General features: G+C 35.9%; 1 protein-coding gene across 2 annotated transcripts; it reads right to left on the bottom strand.

Annotated features, from left to right (window-relative positions):
- Window positions 1-4982: 4982 nt before the first annotated feature.
- Window positions 4983-12208, bottom strand: LOC306867455 (dnaJ homolog subfamily A member 3, mitochondrial-like). 2 transcript variants are annotated; one of them, XM_079413111.1, is made up of 12 exons: window positions 11967-12208; window positions 11170-11303; window positions 11001-11084; window positions 9282-9485; window positions 9029-9181; window positions 8802-8949; window positions 8664-8728; window positions 6516-6644; window positions 6314-6429; window positions 6129-6226; window positions 5869-6019; window positions 4983-5652 (listed from the first exon to the last, which is right to left on the bottom strand). In XM_079413111.1, the coding sequence occupies exons 1-11, from the start codon at window positions 12166-12168 to the stop codon at window positions 5913-5915; spliced, it is 1440 nt and encodes a 479-aa protein (XP_079269237.1). In that variant the 5' UTR covers window positions 12169-12208; the 3' UTR covers window positions 4983-5652; window positions 5869-5912. The 2 variants fall into 2 exon arrangements, with proteins under 2 accessions (XP_079269237.1, XP_079269238.1); XM_079413112.1 differs by lacking the exon at window positions 5869-6019 and having other exon boundaries at window positions 5119-5652.
- Window positions 12209-13435: the final 1227 nt, after the last annotated feature.

Genomic DNA, 13435 nt, shown 5'->3' with positions numbered 1-13435 from the left:
GTAAATCATAGTCACTTTGTACTAATTTGCTCCCTCATTTTAGTTAAATCATTGACACAACTGAGCTAAATCAAAATGAGAGGAGAAATTAGTTCAATGTAGCCACAATTCAACTAAAATCAGGTGGCAAATTAATAAAACGTGGGGAAAATTCTTCATTTGTGGCCACAATATCTAGTGTACTACTGCCTACACTGAAAAAAAACAAAAAAACAAAACAGACGGTGTAGAAACAATTTTCACTCAGAAATTGCTAGTCAATTTCTCAGTCAACAATTTCATCTCACAGTGATCTCACCATGATCTCCCAGGATATTTGTGATGTGGTCACAATGTGAGGTAACAGTGAGCTAAAAGTGTAACCTCACAGCGCCCTCACTGTGTGCTCATACTAATGTGAGGTCAAAGTGCAGTCACTGCACAGAGACTAGTTGTCCAGCATGCATTGCAGCATGAAGCTTTTGATTGTCACCATTATTGAGATTCACACTGATTCTTGATGTCTCTTAATGTTTTTAAATGACACCGTAGTTCAAAATGTTTGTGACTTATCATGCTTTTAAAATCCTTCAAAATTATTACACACTGCTTGATCCAATACTATATAATAAAAGAGCTGTTATAATAAAATAAAAAAATAGATTAATAACATCTCACAAAGACTGCATACTGAATCTAGGCGATGATTTTGTTGTTATCATCAACAACAACAAACCAATATCACCTGATTGCAATCTCTTTTTGGTATTCCTTGCCATAACAAATGTGCTTTACAAACAAAAAAACATATAATGTTATGAACTCAAGGGTCAAGAGCCCAACTAAAGCAAACATTAGTCACTTTGATGGTAACATCAAACAAAACAATAAAACATCTAATTCTCAATAAGCGCTTTTGTAGATGTCAGAAATAAAGTCGGTCTGGTTAGTAATGAGTGGAGCTGGTGATGCTGTTTGTGGGGTTGTTTAATCACTCTCTGCTGAGATCATGAGTGATTTAATGTCTTTTATTTCAGTTGATTTCGTCTAAGGCTGTGTCTGGAAGTCAGTTGTATGTTTGGAGAAGGTTCTTATAATAGAAATCTGTTAGCTGGGCGTGCACTCATGAGCTCATCATGTGAGAGCAATGTGATATATCTCTCTGTGATAGTGTTGAGAAACAGGAAGTCGAATGCCCCCCCAGTGACTGATATTTCAACTGCCTCCTCTCAACCGGTTCAACATTTTGAATTCACAATGAGCTCACATATTACTCACACTGTGAGTATCACCGTATGAGAATGGTGTGATGTCACTGTGATCACTGCGTGATCTCACGTATTGACTGGGTTCAATAATTAATTGTAAGTAATTACAAAGAAATGGTAAGTAAAACTGGATTAAATATGGATTTTGACTCTAGTAATCTTTATTTACATCATATTTCAGCCCGATCTCACGGCAATTCGTACATATTTTACAAGGTGGCTAATTCGTATGAATTCGTACAACCTCACTCGTACAAATTTGCCACCTTGTAAAATATGTACAAATTGGTCGTGAGATAGCGTTGCATATTTTACAGTGTAGGTACGATATTTAAACCAAAACTTTTTGTCTTCATTTGAACAATTTATCTGTTGTTTTATCATTAAGGATTTTTTCAAACCTAAACAAACTGTTTTTGTGAAAGGTTTAGTTGTAAAAGTGTGTTTATACTAACTTTATTTGGCATTTTGTTTGATAGTCAGGGTAGTGCCATATTTCACTTTTGACAGGAATGAAAGTGCGACTGTGAGGGATAGAGTCTCTCAATGGATTGTACTGTCGTTTTACAATGATTGTTCAGCTGAAGAAACATCTTTTCAGGTGGGAAAAATCCCCACTTCTGTAGAAAAATGATGAGTTGTGACAATTAAAGGACCTTTATACAGTGTGTGCCATTGTAAAAACTGTAAAGGTCATTGCACACTAAGTCCGAAATTTTCGCACGTTAAAAAATAAATACCTCACGTTGTGTCAATCACGTTTACACACTGCCTCTGAAACTTTCGTCCGTCATAAAAAAATTCGGATCAGGTTCTATTTTCTGCGTTTTCGCATCTGAAGCATGCATTTTGATGGGAAAGGATGACGAATACGAAAAAACGCATGCAAAAATTTCTGACTCGGTGTGCAATGACCTTAAGTCTGTAATTAAATTCAATATGGCGTCTAACCTGACAAAGTATTCAAGTGTCCAAATACCTTTTAGGGCCACTGTACTACTTTAATCTGCTTTTACAAGCCTTGCGTATACTTCTCTTGGAGTATGATGGATTGGGGGCAGAACTAACAAAATTTTGCCTTGATTCTGGAAATTTTTTATTACCCCACACCCCCCAGTCAGTCGGTAGGAATGGTGGCAATCCAGTAATTTGTTGCCTTGATCAGAGCTTTGCAGTTCCTGTGGAAAGTCTGCCATTAAGCAGGGGAGAGATATATATCAGTCTAGAGAAGTGTGTGTATTGAGGGCACCGCTTCACGGGGCTCTGGCCCAGGAGGAACCACTCTATTGCCCTCCACCCACTTCACGTTACACACACAAAGTAATCAGAGCCCACTACTGTACTTTATGTTCCTCAGTCAGCCACACAAAGGAGCCCTTCTCCCCTTTGCTGCCCCACCAGAAGAGAGCCGCCAACCACAGTCTGAACGTCCACTTCAATACCTGTTTCCATCTCAATGGAAGCAAAATATCAAATACCCAACCAGAAACTGCATTGAAGTGAAAAGATTTGACCATTATGTGGAAACACTTTACTGGAAGCCTGCATTAAGCATTTGATAAACAACATTTTACTGTTATTTTGACTGTTCTTGAATATGTTCAACATCCTCCATGTTGAGCTGCCATGTGACCTACAACATGAACCGTGTTGCTGTTTTCTGTGTCAGTGCTCAATATTTGTCGTATCTATTGACTTACACATTAAAAAACACATTAAAAAAGCAATTCATGACTTGAATACATTTCTTGATGAGCATGTTTCAATTAATGAATTAAGTGCAAAAAATTAATTGCAACTTTTTATTTAACAATTCTAACTTCTTTTCCTACAATTCTGAGAAAAAAAGTCTGAATCGCAAGACTCTTGCAATACAGAATTACAAGATATAAACACACAATTCTGAGAAAATAAAGAGAGAATTGTGAGATAAAAATGTGCTATTTCCTTTTTTATTTTTGGAAACCATAAACAGAATTAGAAGATATAAACTCACAATTCTGAGGAAAAATAGAACTGTGAGACAAAGTCTGAATTGTGAGATAAAAAGTCGTACCGTTTTTTAATTAAATAATTAATTTATATTAAGCAACATAAATAGGCTTCCTGATATCACAATGAAAAACATAACTGAAAAAATGATATAATTGAAAAGAAAAAAAATATATAACAAAAAATAAGCAGTGAAGCAGTTTAATTGAAATTGATATTTTTCATATTTCATAATATATTAATATAATTTTAATATATGAAACTTTTTTAACATAATTTTACCTGATTTCTATGAAATGGAAAATATCAAAATATATTAAATATATATTTTGCTTTTTTGTTTGTTTTAACTAATGGTGTACATTTAAATGTATTATAGATATTGTTGTATACAAATATATATTTTAAGAATTAATTTTTACAGTCTTAAAAACTGAAACTTTTACAATCAACTGATCATAAGCTAATTTAAGAGATCATGAATCCTGTAAGAATGCATATGCTGTATAAAACATAAGTACTGTGTTACCAATTATATTGCATATTTTTGCTCATAGCTCTCTGTATATGGACTTGTAGTTCACCCTTGTTTGACCTGTATGTAATCTTACAGCTCCTGCCTGAGGTGCATATACAAGCAGCAGTAGTGTGTAGGCTAAGTGTCTTCAGATCATTTTAACTGCACTAGAATGTATGTGTGTAGAATGACCTATACAGGTTTATACATTACGCATTCATTCAGTATGGCTGCCTATTGACTTAAGAGTTTAAGGGTTTTGCTTTAAGGCAGGTCAGTTTGTATCTGCCGTACATTATTTACTTTTGTAGTTCGCTTCTCTTTGACTTTGTAAAGACCCTGTGACGAGTGATAGACTTTGAGTATCCAAGGAGCAGCGAAGAACAAACACCGGATTGACATTCCTCCATACGCAGTCTCTTTCTGGGCAAAGCTACTGTGTATTGCAGTGTCAGTTGAGTATGTGGAGCCAGTGTCTGTTCTTAGGAGTCTCTGTACATTGACGTTGCTGTGTTGGTGCTCCTGTTTTGGAGACCAGATTTATACAACTCCAGATTCCACTTACTCCTCATCCTCAAAGTCCAGAGACTGTCTCCCAGTCAAAACAACAAATCATGGGTTTGACGCCGCTCTGGTTCAAAGTAACTTGGAAGGCGGCTTTGTATTGCTTAATAGTTTTGTTTGTGGACACTCTTTAAGGATTGTTTATAAAGATATATTTAGTAATGTGCAAACTTACGTCACCATGTGTTCAAGTAAAACTGCTAGGGACATGAGGAAAAAACATGGTGGACATCAACATGACAGCACAGGGGTTTGTGGGTCTTAATTGGGACAGACTGAGATATTAACCCAAGAACTAAGTGTAAGTGTAGTAAGTCTAATGTCAGATAATATTAGGTGTCGAGTGCTTAAATAATGTTTATATTCACTGTCCCGTTCTCTCTCCTCACGGAAGTGCAGTCTTTAATTATCAAAGAAAGGCCTCCACCTAGTGGTGTGAAAGGACGGTGCTTCGCATATTTTATATACATATTCTAGAGTCTTTTGGAACAAAAACAAGGTGTTGTTATTTATAAAGCTATAATAGTGCAACATATAATATCTGTACATACCTTTTCACTGTGTCGTCCGATATTTGCGCGCGTCTTTTTGGCGCCAATTAAAAAATAGAGCAGACAGCTGTTATATTTGGTTTAAAAACAGACTGAAACAGAGAACGACTTACTTGTGAGGCAAATGTATTTAAACTCAATTTTATTTATTATGTAGTCACAGCTAAAGCAATGCCCTTTAACCTTGACTATTCTAATGATAAATCACGGTCGTTCACACCTTATTAATGTTATCTGTTTTTATTTTATGTACTAGATTTCATTTTTCAGTTAAATCCATTTCAAGAAAAAATATTCTGCTTCAATAAATAATAACTTTAGCAGCCATATGATACAGTTAAAACAAATGTATTCAAGGACTGCAAATTTTATTTATCATGTAGTCACAGCTGAAGGGTTGCTAGCAATGCTTATTAGCCTTGACTATGTTAACAATAAAACATAGCCTTTGTTAATCCTAACAAACAGAAATGTAATAAAATTACATAAATTATAGAGTATAACAAAACAGATTTCTTTTGACCATTTATTCAGACATTCCCCATTAAAACATTACCAAACAGCACAGGTTAGACATGTCATCCTCACGCTGAGAATTGGTGGAGCTTCTGAAATCTTTGCTTTTAATCCATGATTTTAAAGGATCAACATTAGTTTAATGTTGATGTGCCTCAGCAATTAATCTGTAGGAGCAGAATGGAGATGGTGTGGAATGACTGGAGATGTCCTCTGCTGGGTGAGTGCGCTTCTTCCTCGTAGTCCATTCATACTTGTTTTTGGCCTTCAAGTAGAATAGAAATACAAGATTGTTTACCTGGATAAAAACCTGGAGTCATATTCTTAATTTGACTCATGCATCAAAAGCAGCTTGTGATCTTACAGTGTTCACCTATTCTCAAAACTTGCAGTAAGACAACTGCTGTGTGTAGTGTTTCATTTCTGGACTAAAAATATTGAATATACAAAACTAGAGTTTGAAATTCCAGTTCATACACACCAAGTCTACACTAAACATCACAAGACTGCTGCCTTCCATGATCTTCAGGTGAACATCTTCTTCAGTTTGGAGAAAAATCCCCCTTCCTCTTTCTCTGGCTCTTCCTCTCTGCTCTGCCCTGACTCTGAGGTCTGTCCGGCCTGAGAATTACCTGAATAAAAACCCATTTAGCAAAACAGCTGAAGGAAATGAAGTCTGAGGTAAGTGATAAGTTCCATTTTATGTTGTCTTTGTGTGTATGAGGGGGTGTGTTGATTTACCTTTGGCTGGTCTGGTTACTCCAGTAACAGTTCCTTCCACATCCATCTCATCCTCTGCATAACTTAAGAGCAGCATTCTCTGCCTGTTTGTCAGTTTCCTGTAGATGACCCATGAGATTCATTAGACAAACACAAACTGGATGTCCATACATGTGTGTGTGTGTGTGTGTGTGAATGCCTCTTACTTAGGAATTTTGATTTTGATATATACATAATGATCTCCATAACCGAAGCTATTCACTCGTGGGATGCCTTTTCCTGCCAGTCTGATCTTGTGGTCTGTTCGAATGCCTGGAGGAATCTGCAAGAAACACATTTCATTTTAGTCATATTGTACTGTACCAAGGCACAATTAAATTAACAATAAAAGTCCTTTTATTTTCTAACCGCAATGTCGATGGTGCTGTACAGGCCCTGTGCTCTGGCTGTTCCTCCTAGTATCGCCTGTGCTACTGAAATCATCACATCAGAGTGGATATCAGCGCCATCACGACGAAACACTGGACTTCTCTGGACCTGCAACATGGGAAGTGATATACACATGTAAGGTGGAATAAAATAATATAGACACCTAGCAATTAAATAGGAATCATTTATTAAGAAAACACTAAATAAATGTAGAGAAAATAAACTCTTAGAATAAAACTTTGTAGTGCTTCAAATACAATCAAGAATCAAAATCAAATAATACTAATGATAAAACATAAAAGCTAGTAATAAAAGGCAGTGTAAAATTAGGAACTAACAATTTAATAAATAGGGATGAATTACAAGAATAACATTAAGCAAGTGTTATTAAAAGGTATAGTACAAGTAAAACAACTACAGTGGTGTGAAAAAGTGTTGGCCTGATTTTTAATTTTTTTGCATGTTTGTCACACTTTAATGTTTCAGATCATAAAACAAATTTAAATATTAATCAAAGATAACACAAGTTAAAGTTAAATTTGTTTGATGAGCTGAAACAAAGTGTGACAAACATGCAAAAAAATCAGGAAGGGGCCAACACTTTTTCACACCACTGTATAGAGAAAAACTAAAGTAATATAAAATAAAATGGGAAAATAGTGTTAATTAAAACTAGGTTATAAAAAATAAAAAATAATAAAAGGCAGTGAAAAATTAGAAAATAATTAGCAAATTAAAAACAATAATTGTCTAATACTTTCTTTGTAAACTGGTTTTTAAAGTGATAGTAAAAGTAAATAACAGTAGACCGAATAAACAAGTATTATAAAATTAAAAAACACTGTACATTAAAATACTGTAAAATCAAAGATAAAAAGCAGTGTACAATTAGAAAATAATAATCATCAAGTTTAATAAACAGGAATAAATTATGATAAATAAATATAAATACATGACTGTAAACTAAAAAGAAGTGTAAAATTAGAAATTAATATAATAAATAGGAATAAATTATGATGATAAAATTAGGTACGTTTACATGGAGCATGGTAATCGGTTTTAAAAGTCCAATCCGAAGGAAAATGTTCCACATAAACACCTCAATCGGAATAAAAATGCCCAAACCAAATGTAATTGTAATCGTGGGATAAACCTTTCTATAAACCGAATGAAATTAAAATTCTGCCATGTAAACACATTAAACCGATTACTTTGCAGCTTTCTGGAATTTGGGGACACCGGCACTACAGTAGAGACTGGGAAATAGTGGAGGTAGAAGTTACAATTTAAATTATAGTTATAAACACATTAGAATGGAGAACGCTTGCTGTGTAATGAACTGCCATATCTGCTCTCACGACCGGAGTGTAAAATGCATCTGAAATTAAGCGCAATTTTCAGTTTTTCAGCTTGGAAACAACACAATGGTGACAGTATAGCTCAATAAAAAACTAAATGAATAAAAAAATGATTACAGATTCAGAATTTCCAATCTGCATTACAGAGGGTCGTAGGCTACTGTTATTTTATCCCTCAATGCTTTAACGTTAAGAAATTATGGCAACATGATGATATGTGTCTATATTGTGCTTATTATTTTATCTGATAGATATATCTGTGCAACTTAGTAATTAGAAACTGCAATCGAGAAATCAATTTGGTTCTGTCTGTGGTACGATAGAAGACAGCCGTATAATTTCTATGAATGTGTATGTGTTCAAGTTACATGATGAGCGCCCGAATGAACGCATGGGATTCAAATATTAGTCCATTTATTCTTAGCAAGCGCAAGCAGCTATTAAAAATATTAACGCAAAAAATGCAGTGTTTTTCCTCTGGTGATTTGGATTTGTTTTCCTTCGGATTAGATAACGTCTCATGTAAACAGTCCAACGAATCTTTCAATCGGAATGATTTTAATCGGAATGACAAAAAAAAAAGTGTACATGTAAACATGGCTATTGATTAAAACAACAGTTACTAAAAGGGATAGTAAAGATGAAAAAAAATCTATAAGACTAAATATGCCTATATTTGTGAAAAATGATCATACTATGGCCCCAAATAGTATGTGTACTTAAAAAATAAATTAAAAATTAGGGGTTCTATCTGGACAGCAACACTCACCCTGAATGTGATGTACATGTATTTCTTCCCGACTGGCACCTTAACTGTCTGTCCGTCTTCTATACCTGTAACACAATAACAACAGACAGTCAGTACCCCATACATTCACCTCAGTTCACTATGAATACAGTCACACACCTGCAGGCACAGGTACCATAACGGTCTGTTTCTGTTTGGTTTGTCCAGTTGCTCGACACATGATGCAAGGAGTGATGATGATAGAGCCCCGCCCACTGCACCGCCTACATGTTGTGCGCATCGTAAACGGACCAGTGTTTATAGATTCCTGCATAAGAGTGTAAATTATGCAAAAAACGTAAAGAAAATAAATGTAGTTGCTAATGCTATAGCTATAGTGTCCTCACCATGCCAGTTCCATTGCAGTAGTGACAATGTGACACTTTAGTTCCCGGCTCGTGACCTTTTCCGTCACAGCGTGGACAGGCGTCATCTATGTTGACCGTTATCTCCTTATTCACGCCTTTAGCAGCCTGCATGAACGTCAGCTCCATCACAAACTACGGAGAGAGAGAGAGAGAGAGAGAGAGAGGGTTCGGATTGTGGGAGTTTAATGAAGAACAAACACAAATGTGGGATAGTTGTCGCTGTGCGTCTCACTTCAGGTGCCTGTTCGAACATGGAGTTGAGGTCGCTGAAGCCACGCCCCCCAGCGAACTCTCCAAAGATCTTCCTGAACAGCTCTTCTGGGTCCACGGTGGCCCCACCTCTCCAGTACTGCTGCTGCTGCCCCGCCCCACTCGCACCCGGACCGGCAGAACCGTACGTGTCATACTGCTTTCTCTTCAGCTCATCACTGAGGGTCTATTCATACAGAACGCCACAAACACACCTTAATAAATGCCTCGTAACATATTTCACCAAAAAAACTTTTTTTTCACTTGTGCTACCTTTTGGAGAGCTTTTTCAGTTTTTATTTTTTTTTATCATTTTGCCTGTGTTAATGCCAACTGCATACATTTTGACACAGGTGTGTATTTTTATTGGAATTTTACTATTTCACTTCCATTTCCTTTATTAAATCTGTTTTGCACTGTTTTCCTCTTAGGACCTTAAGGACAAAAATGTCCCCACTGAAACTGCTATTTTGAATCGCAGTGCCGTTTAACTGTAAAATTATGTAATTTTTGTTAATAGGCTTTCATGCTGTTGGCAAGGCTTCAAAATTAAATAAATAAAAATTATTACCAGATGGTGCCACTGTTTTCTGCTTCTGCATATTATAGAGCCAATTGGATAAACAATAGGGCCTTTCGCAACGCAGGAACCTTTTAGTACCCGAATTAATTGTGGAACTACCCACTTTTTGGCGTGTTCGCACCGCGGGAACTAGGAACAGTTTTAGTTCCAGGCACTCCGTTTGGAGGAACTAAATTAGCTCCTACTTCAGAGTAGGGTCTAAAACAGTTCCAGGAACTCTCCGTGACGTAAGTGTACGCTGATTGGCTAAACGCGTATAAAAACGCCCTCACCCACCATTATTTAAAACACCGTGTAAACATATACTGCATTGTATCATACTGAGAGCATTTATAAACGGCATTTACCTGAAGACTTCGTCTGCGGCGTTTTGTGCTTCTATTAGCCTCAATGAAATGACCCAACAATGCAATGACCTGAAGGCCGCTATCAAAGCAACCTGGGCTTCCATACCACCTCAGCAGTGCCACAAACTGATCACCTCCATGCCACGCCGAATTGAGGCAGTAATTAAAGCAAAAAGAGCCCCTACCAAGTATTGAGTACATATAAAGTAAATGAACATACTTTCCAGAAGGCCAACAATTCACTAAAAATGTTTTTTTTTATTGGTCTTATGAAGTATTCTAATTTGTTGAGATGTGAATTATTGGGTTTTTGTTAAATGTGAGCCTAAATCATCACAATTAAAAGAACCAAAGACTTAAACTACTTCAGTCTGTGTGCATTGAATTTATTTAATACACGAGTTTCACAATTTGAGTTGAAATTACTGAAATAAATGAACTTTTCCACGACATTCTAATTTATTGAGATGCACCTGTATTACTACAAGACAATAATGTTAGCAATAAATATAAAACCAAAACTAAAAGTATATACAAATATTTTACAATTTAATATTTACATTTTGTTTTCAATGCTTTCACATTATAATAATTATATTCCACAGGAATGTGCTTAATAATGGTCATGAAAATTCTGTCACAATAGAAAAAACTAATGGTACTGAAAATAAGCTTAATTCTTCTTTATGCAAAAAATAGGGTTAAAATTAAACCAAATTAAACCATAGAAATTAAGACATTTAGAAGAAAAAATAATGCTAATGTTCCTTACCTCATAGGCTTCTGCCAGCTTGGCAAACTTCTCTTTAGCGTCAGGGTCATCTGGGTTGGTGTCTGGATGGTATTTCTTGGCCAACTGAGTGAAAATACTCCCAGTGTTAAACTCCCAGTGAACCATCTTTAAAAAAATTATGAAACTTATGTCACAAGGGTTGTCAAACCTGGTAGTAGGCTTTCTTAATGTCTTTCTGAGAGGCAGCCCGAGGAACCCCCAAAACATCATAGAAGTCCTGCTGATGGTACCCAGAAGTAGTGTGGAAGAAATGAGAGCTGAAAACACTGTGGCTTCTCAACACTGAAAGATACAAACACAAATATTTCTTAAAATAAATGTATTCGTTGTTGCAGAACAGTAGATAAAATGTGATGAGATTTATGACAGTAGGTGGTGACAGGTGTATTAGTGATTCATTTTAGTTGGACTTTGGCCAATCTATTTTAAGCATTACTAGTTTCAGATGGTTCTGAGAACATTAAAAATTAGCATTCCCATAAAGTTTTTTAACATACAAAAACAAACAAAACAAAACCACATTTAGTGGAAGTTGTACTTTTCGGAGGCGTGCAAACTTTTTGTTGATCTGCAGTGAGTTTGTTTTGGAAATATTGTCTTTGGAGGCGCACAAAAATATATATTTTACCTAAGTTACTCAACATGAACCTATTATTTAGCTAATATCACACGTTTAGCCTTCCTGTAAATTCATGTGTGCCTGCCTACACACCAAGTTACCCACATTTACGATAGTGACAATAACTATATTTTAATAAGGACAATATTTACTAATATTGGCAATAATGTTAGTCAGTTGCATCATCCCTTTCAACAATTCTAGTACCACTGACATATATGGGCAAATACGTTCTCAACAGAGTGATATATGTTAGACCTGATGTACTAATGCAAAACAATAAGCTTTTTTCTATTAAAAGAGTTCATAGTAACTACTTTGATCACCTGGTACCCTGTTCAATGTCACACCTCCTCTGTGCCTCCAGCAGCTTAAATGACCCTCCTTCACATAACTGCGAATCCAGCATATCCTCAGAGCTGCGGTCTCTCCGTGTCTAGAGGTCTTTATAAGCGCACAGGTGCTGCGAAGCCCAGGTAAACCGCTTGACAGCCAGCGTGCAGTAAAGCGAGCACTGGAGGCTGCCATGTTTACATTGCTCTATGGGCCGGCTGCACTGCGCATGCGCGAGGAGGAGTGTGGTTTTATTCACATCTGCTTTGCGGTTCTTCGCCACTAGATGGCGAGACATGAACAGTTTGGGGAGTCATCGCAGACGACAAGAGTTTGACCTTTTGCATGTGTTTCAACATTAAATGCAAACACTATATTAACTCTATAAATCCTACTTTGTCATATTTTAACAGGCTACACTCAATTCTAAAGCGTCTAATGATTGATAGTTGACTTTTTTAAACACGTAAAAGGCCGTGTAGTAGCTTTAATTATAAAACTTAACTCAGGTAGTGATACTTTTTTTGCTACGAAATCGTTATTAAAGTAAACGGAAAAACTTTTATATTGTACGTAATATTTCAAGATGAACACTGACTGAACTGTAAGCAAATTAGGTTAACTTGATTAACCATCCATCCATCCTTTTTTTTTTTAAATCACACAAACTAAGCATTGAAATATCTAATACTAAGGCTTATTATTGAAAGATGTGACAATTTATATTTACGTGCATTTTATGTAAGTATTCTATACTATAATACAGATCTCACTGATTACAGGATCAATTGAGTTCAGGATCAATCAGAATTTAATTTTACTTTTGGCCATATAAATCAGCATCTTCACAAGGAAAAAACACAAATCACATATGTTTGCTTAGTTTGGGCCTCTGAATAAAATTGTGGTGTTTTTTTCCTCCTGGAGTATGGGCTCTGTATTCTCCTGTATCATGCTATACTCATAAAAGCTTGATGTCTAAAATATGATACTCAAAACATGTTTAGGCTGTGTGTAAAGGTTCAATAAAATATTGCATTAAAATATGACTATTGTTTCATAAATCAGGCTTTACAGGGTTAAAATAAATAAATGTAAATACTACAGCACATGCACACCCATTTTTATAGCCACAAGGAGGATCTATATAAAGATTTACAATATATGCAATATATGGCATCGTGTGCAATTTAAACTCATCATGTAATATAACCTGGGAATTTAAACTACTCATTTTCCCTCAGCAGAGACCAGAACCAATACTAGACCCCTTGAGGCCCAGACCAAGACCTCAAGACCATCAAGATCTCTCAAGATAGGTATGATCTTAACAGTAATGACTTTATTTGTCTTTAAGTATTTCCACATTTCTTTCCCACTGGACAGATTGGAAAATTGCTGCCGTAAGGAGTACAGTCAGGAGTTAAACTAGCATTTTGACAGTCCTGAGGTTTCTCGAGGA

This window comes from Barbus barbus (assembly GCF_936440315.1).
Source record: "Barbus barbus genome assembly, chromosome: 49".
In the NCBI taxonomy this organism is placed as follows: Eukaryota; Metazoa; Chordata; class Actinopteri; order Cypriniformes; family Cyprinidae; genus Barbus; species Barbus barbus.
This window is presented reverse-complemented; position numbering and strand designations above follow the sequence as displayed.

What these genes read in the sequence shown, in the direction of transcription:
- LOC306867455 (XM_079413111.1), bottom strand. Translation starts at nt 12,168, where the DNA reads ATGGCAGCCTCCAGTGCTCGCTTTACTGCACGCTGGCTGTCAAGCGGT. An exon ending in TATGGTACCTGTGCCTGCAG is followed by an intron (nt 8,729 to 8,801) that starts GTGTGTGACTGT and finishes ATTGTGTTACAG; the next exon opens with GTATAGAAGACGGACAGACA. An exon ending in AGTAACCAGACCAGCCAAAG is followed by an intron (nt 6,020 to 6,128) that starts GTAAATCAACAC and finishes GTTTTTATTCAG; the next exon opens with GTAATTCTCAGGCCGGACAG.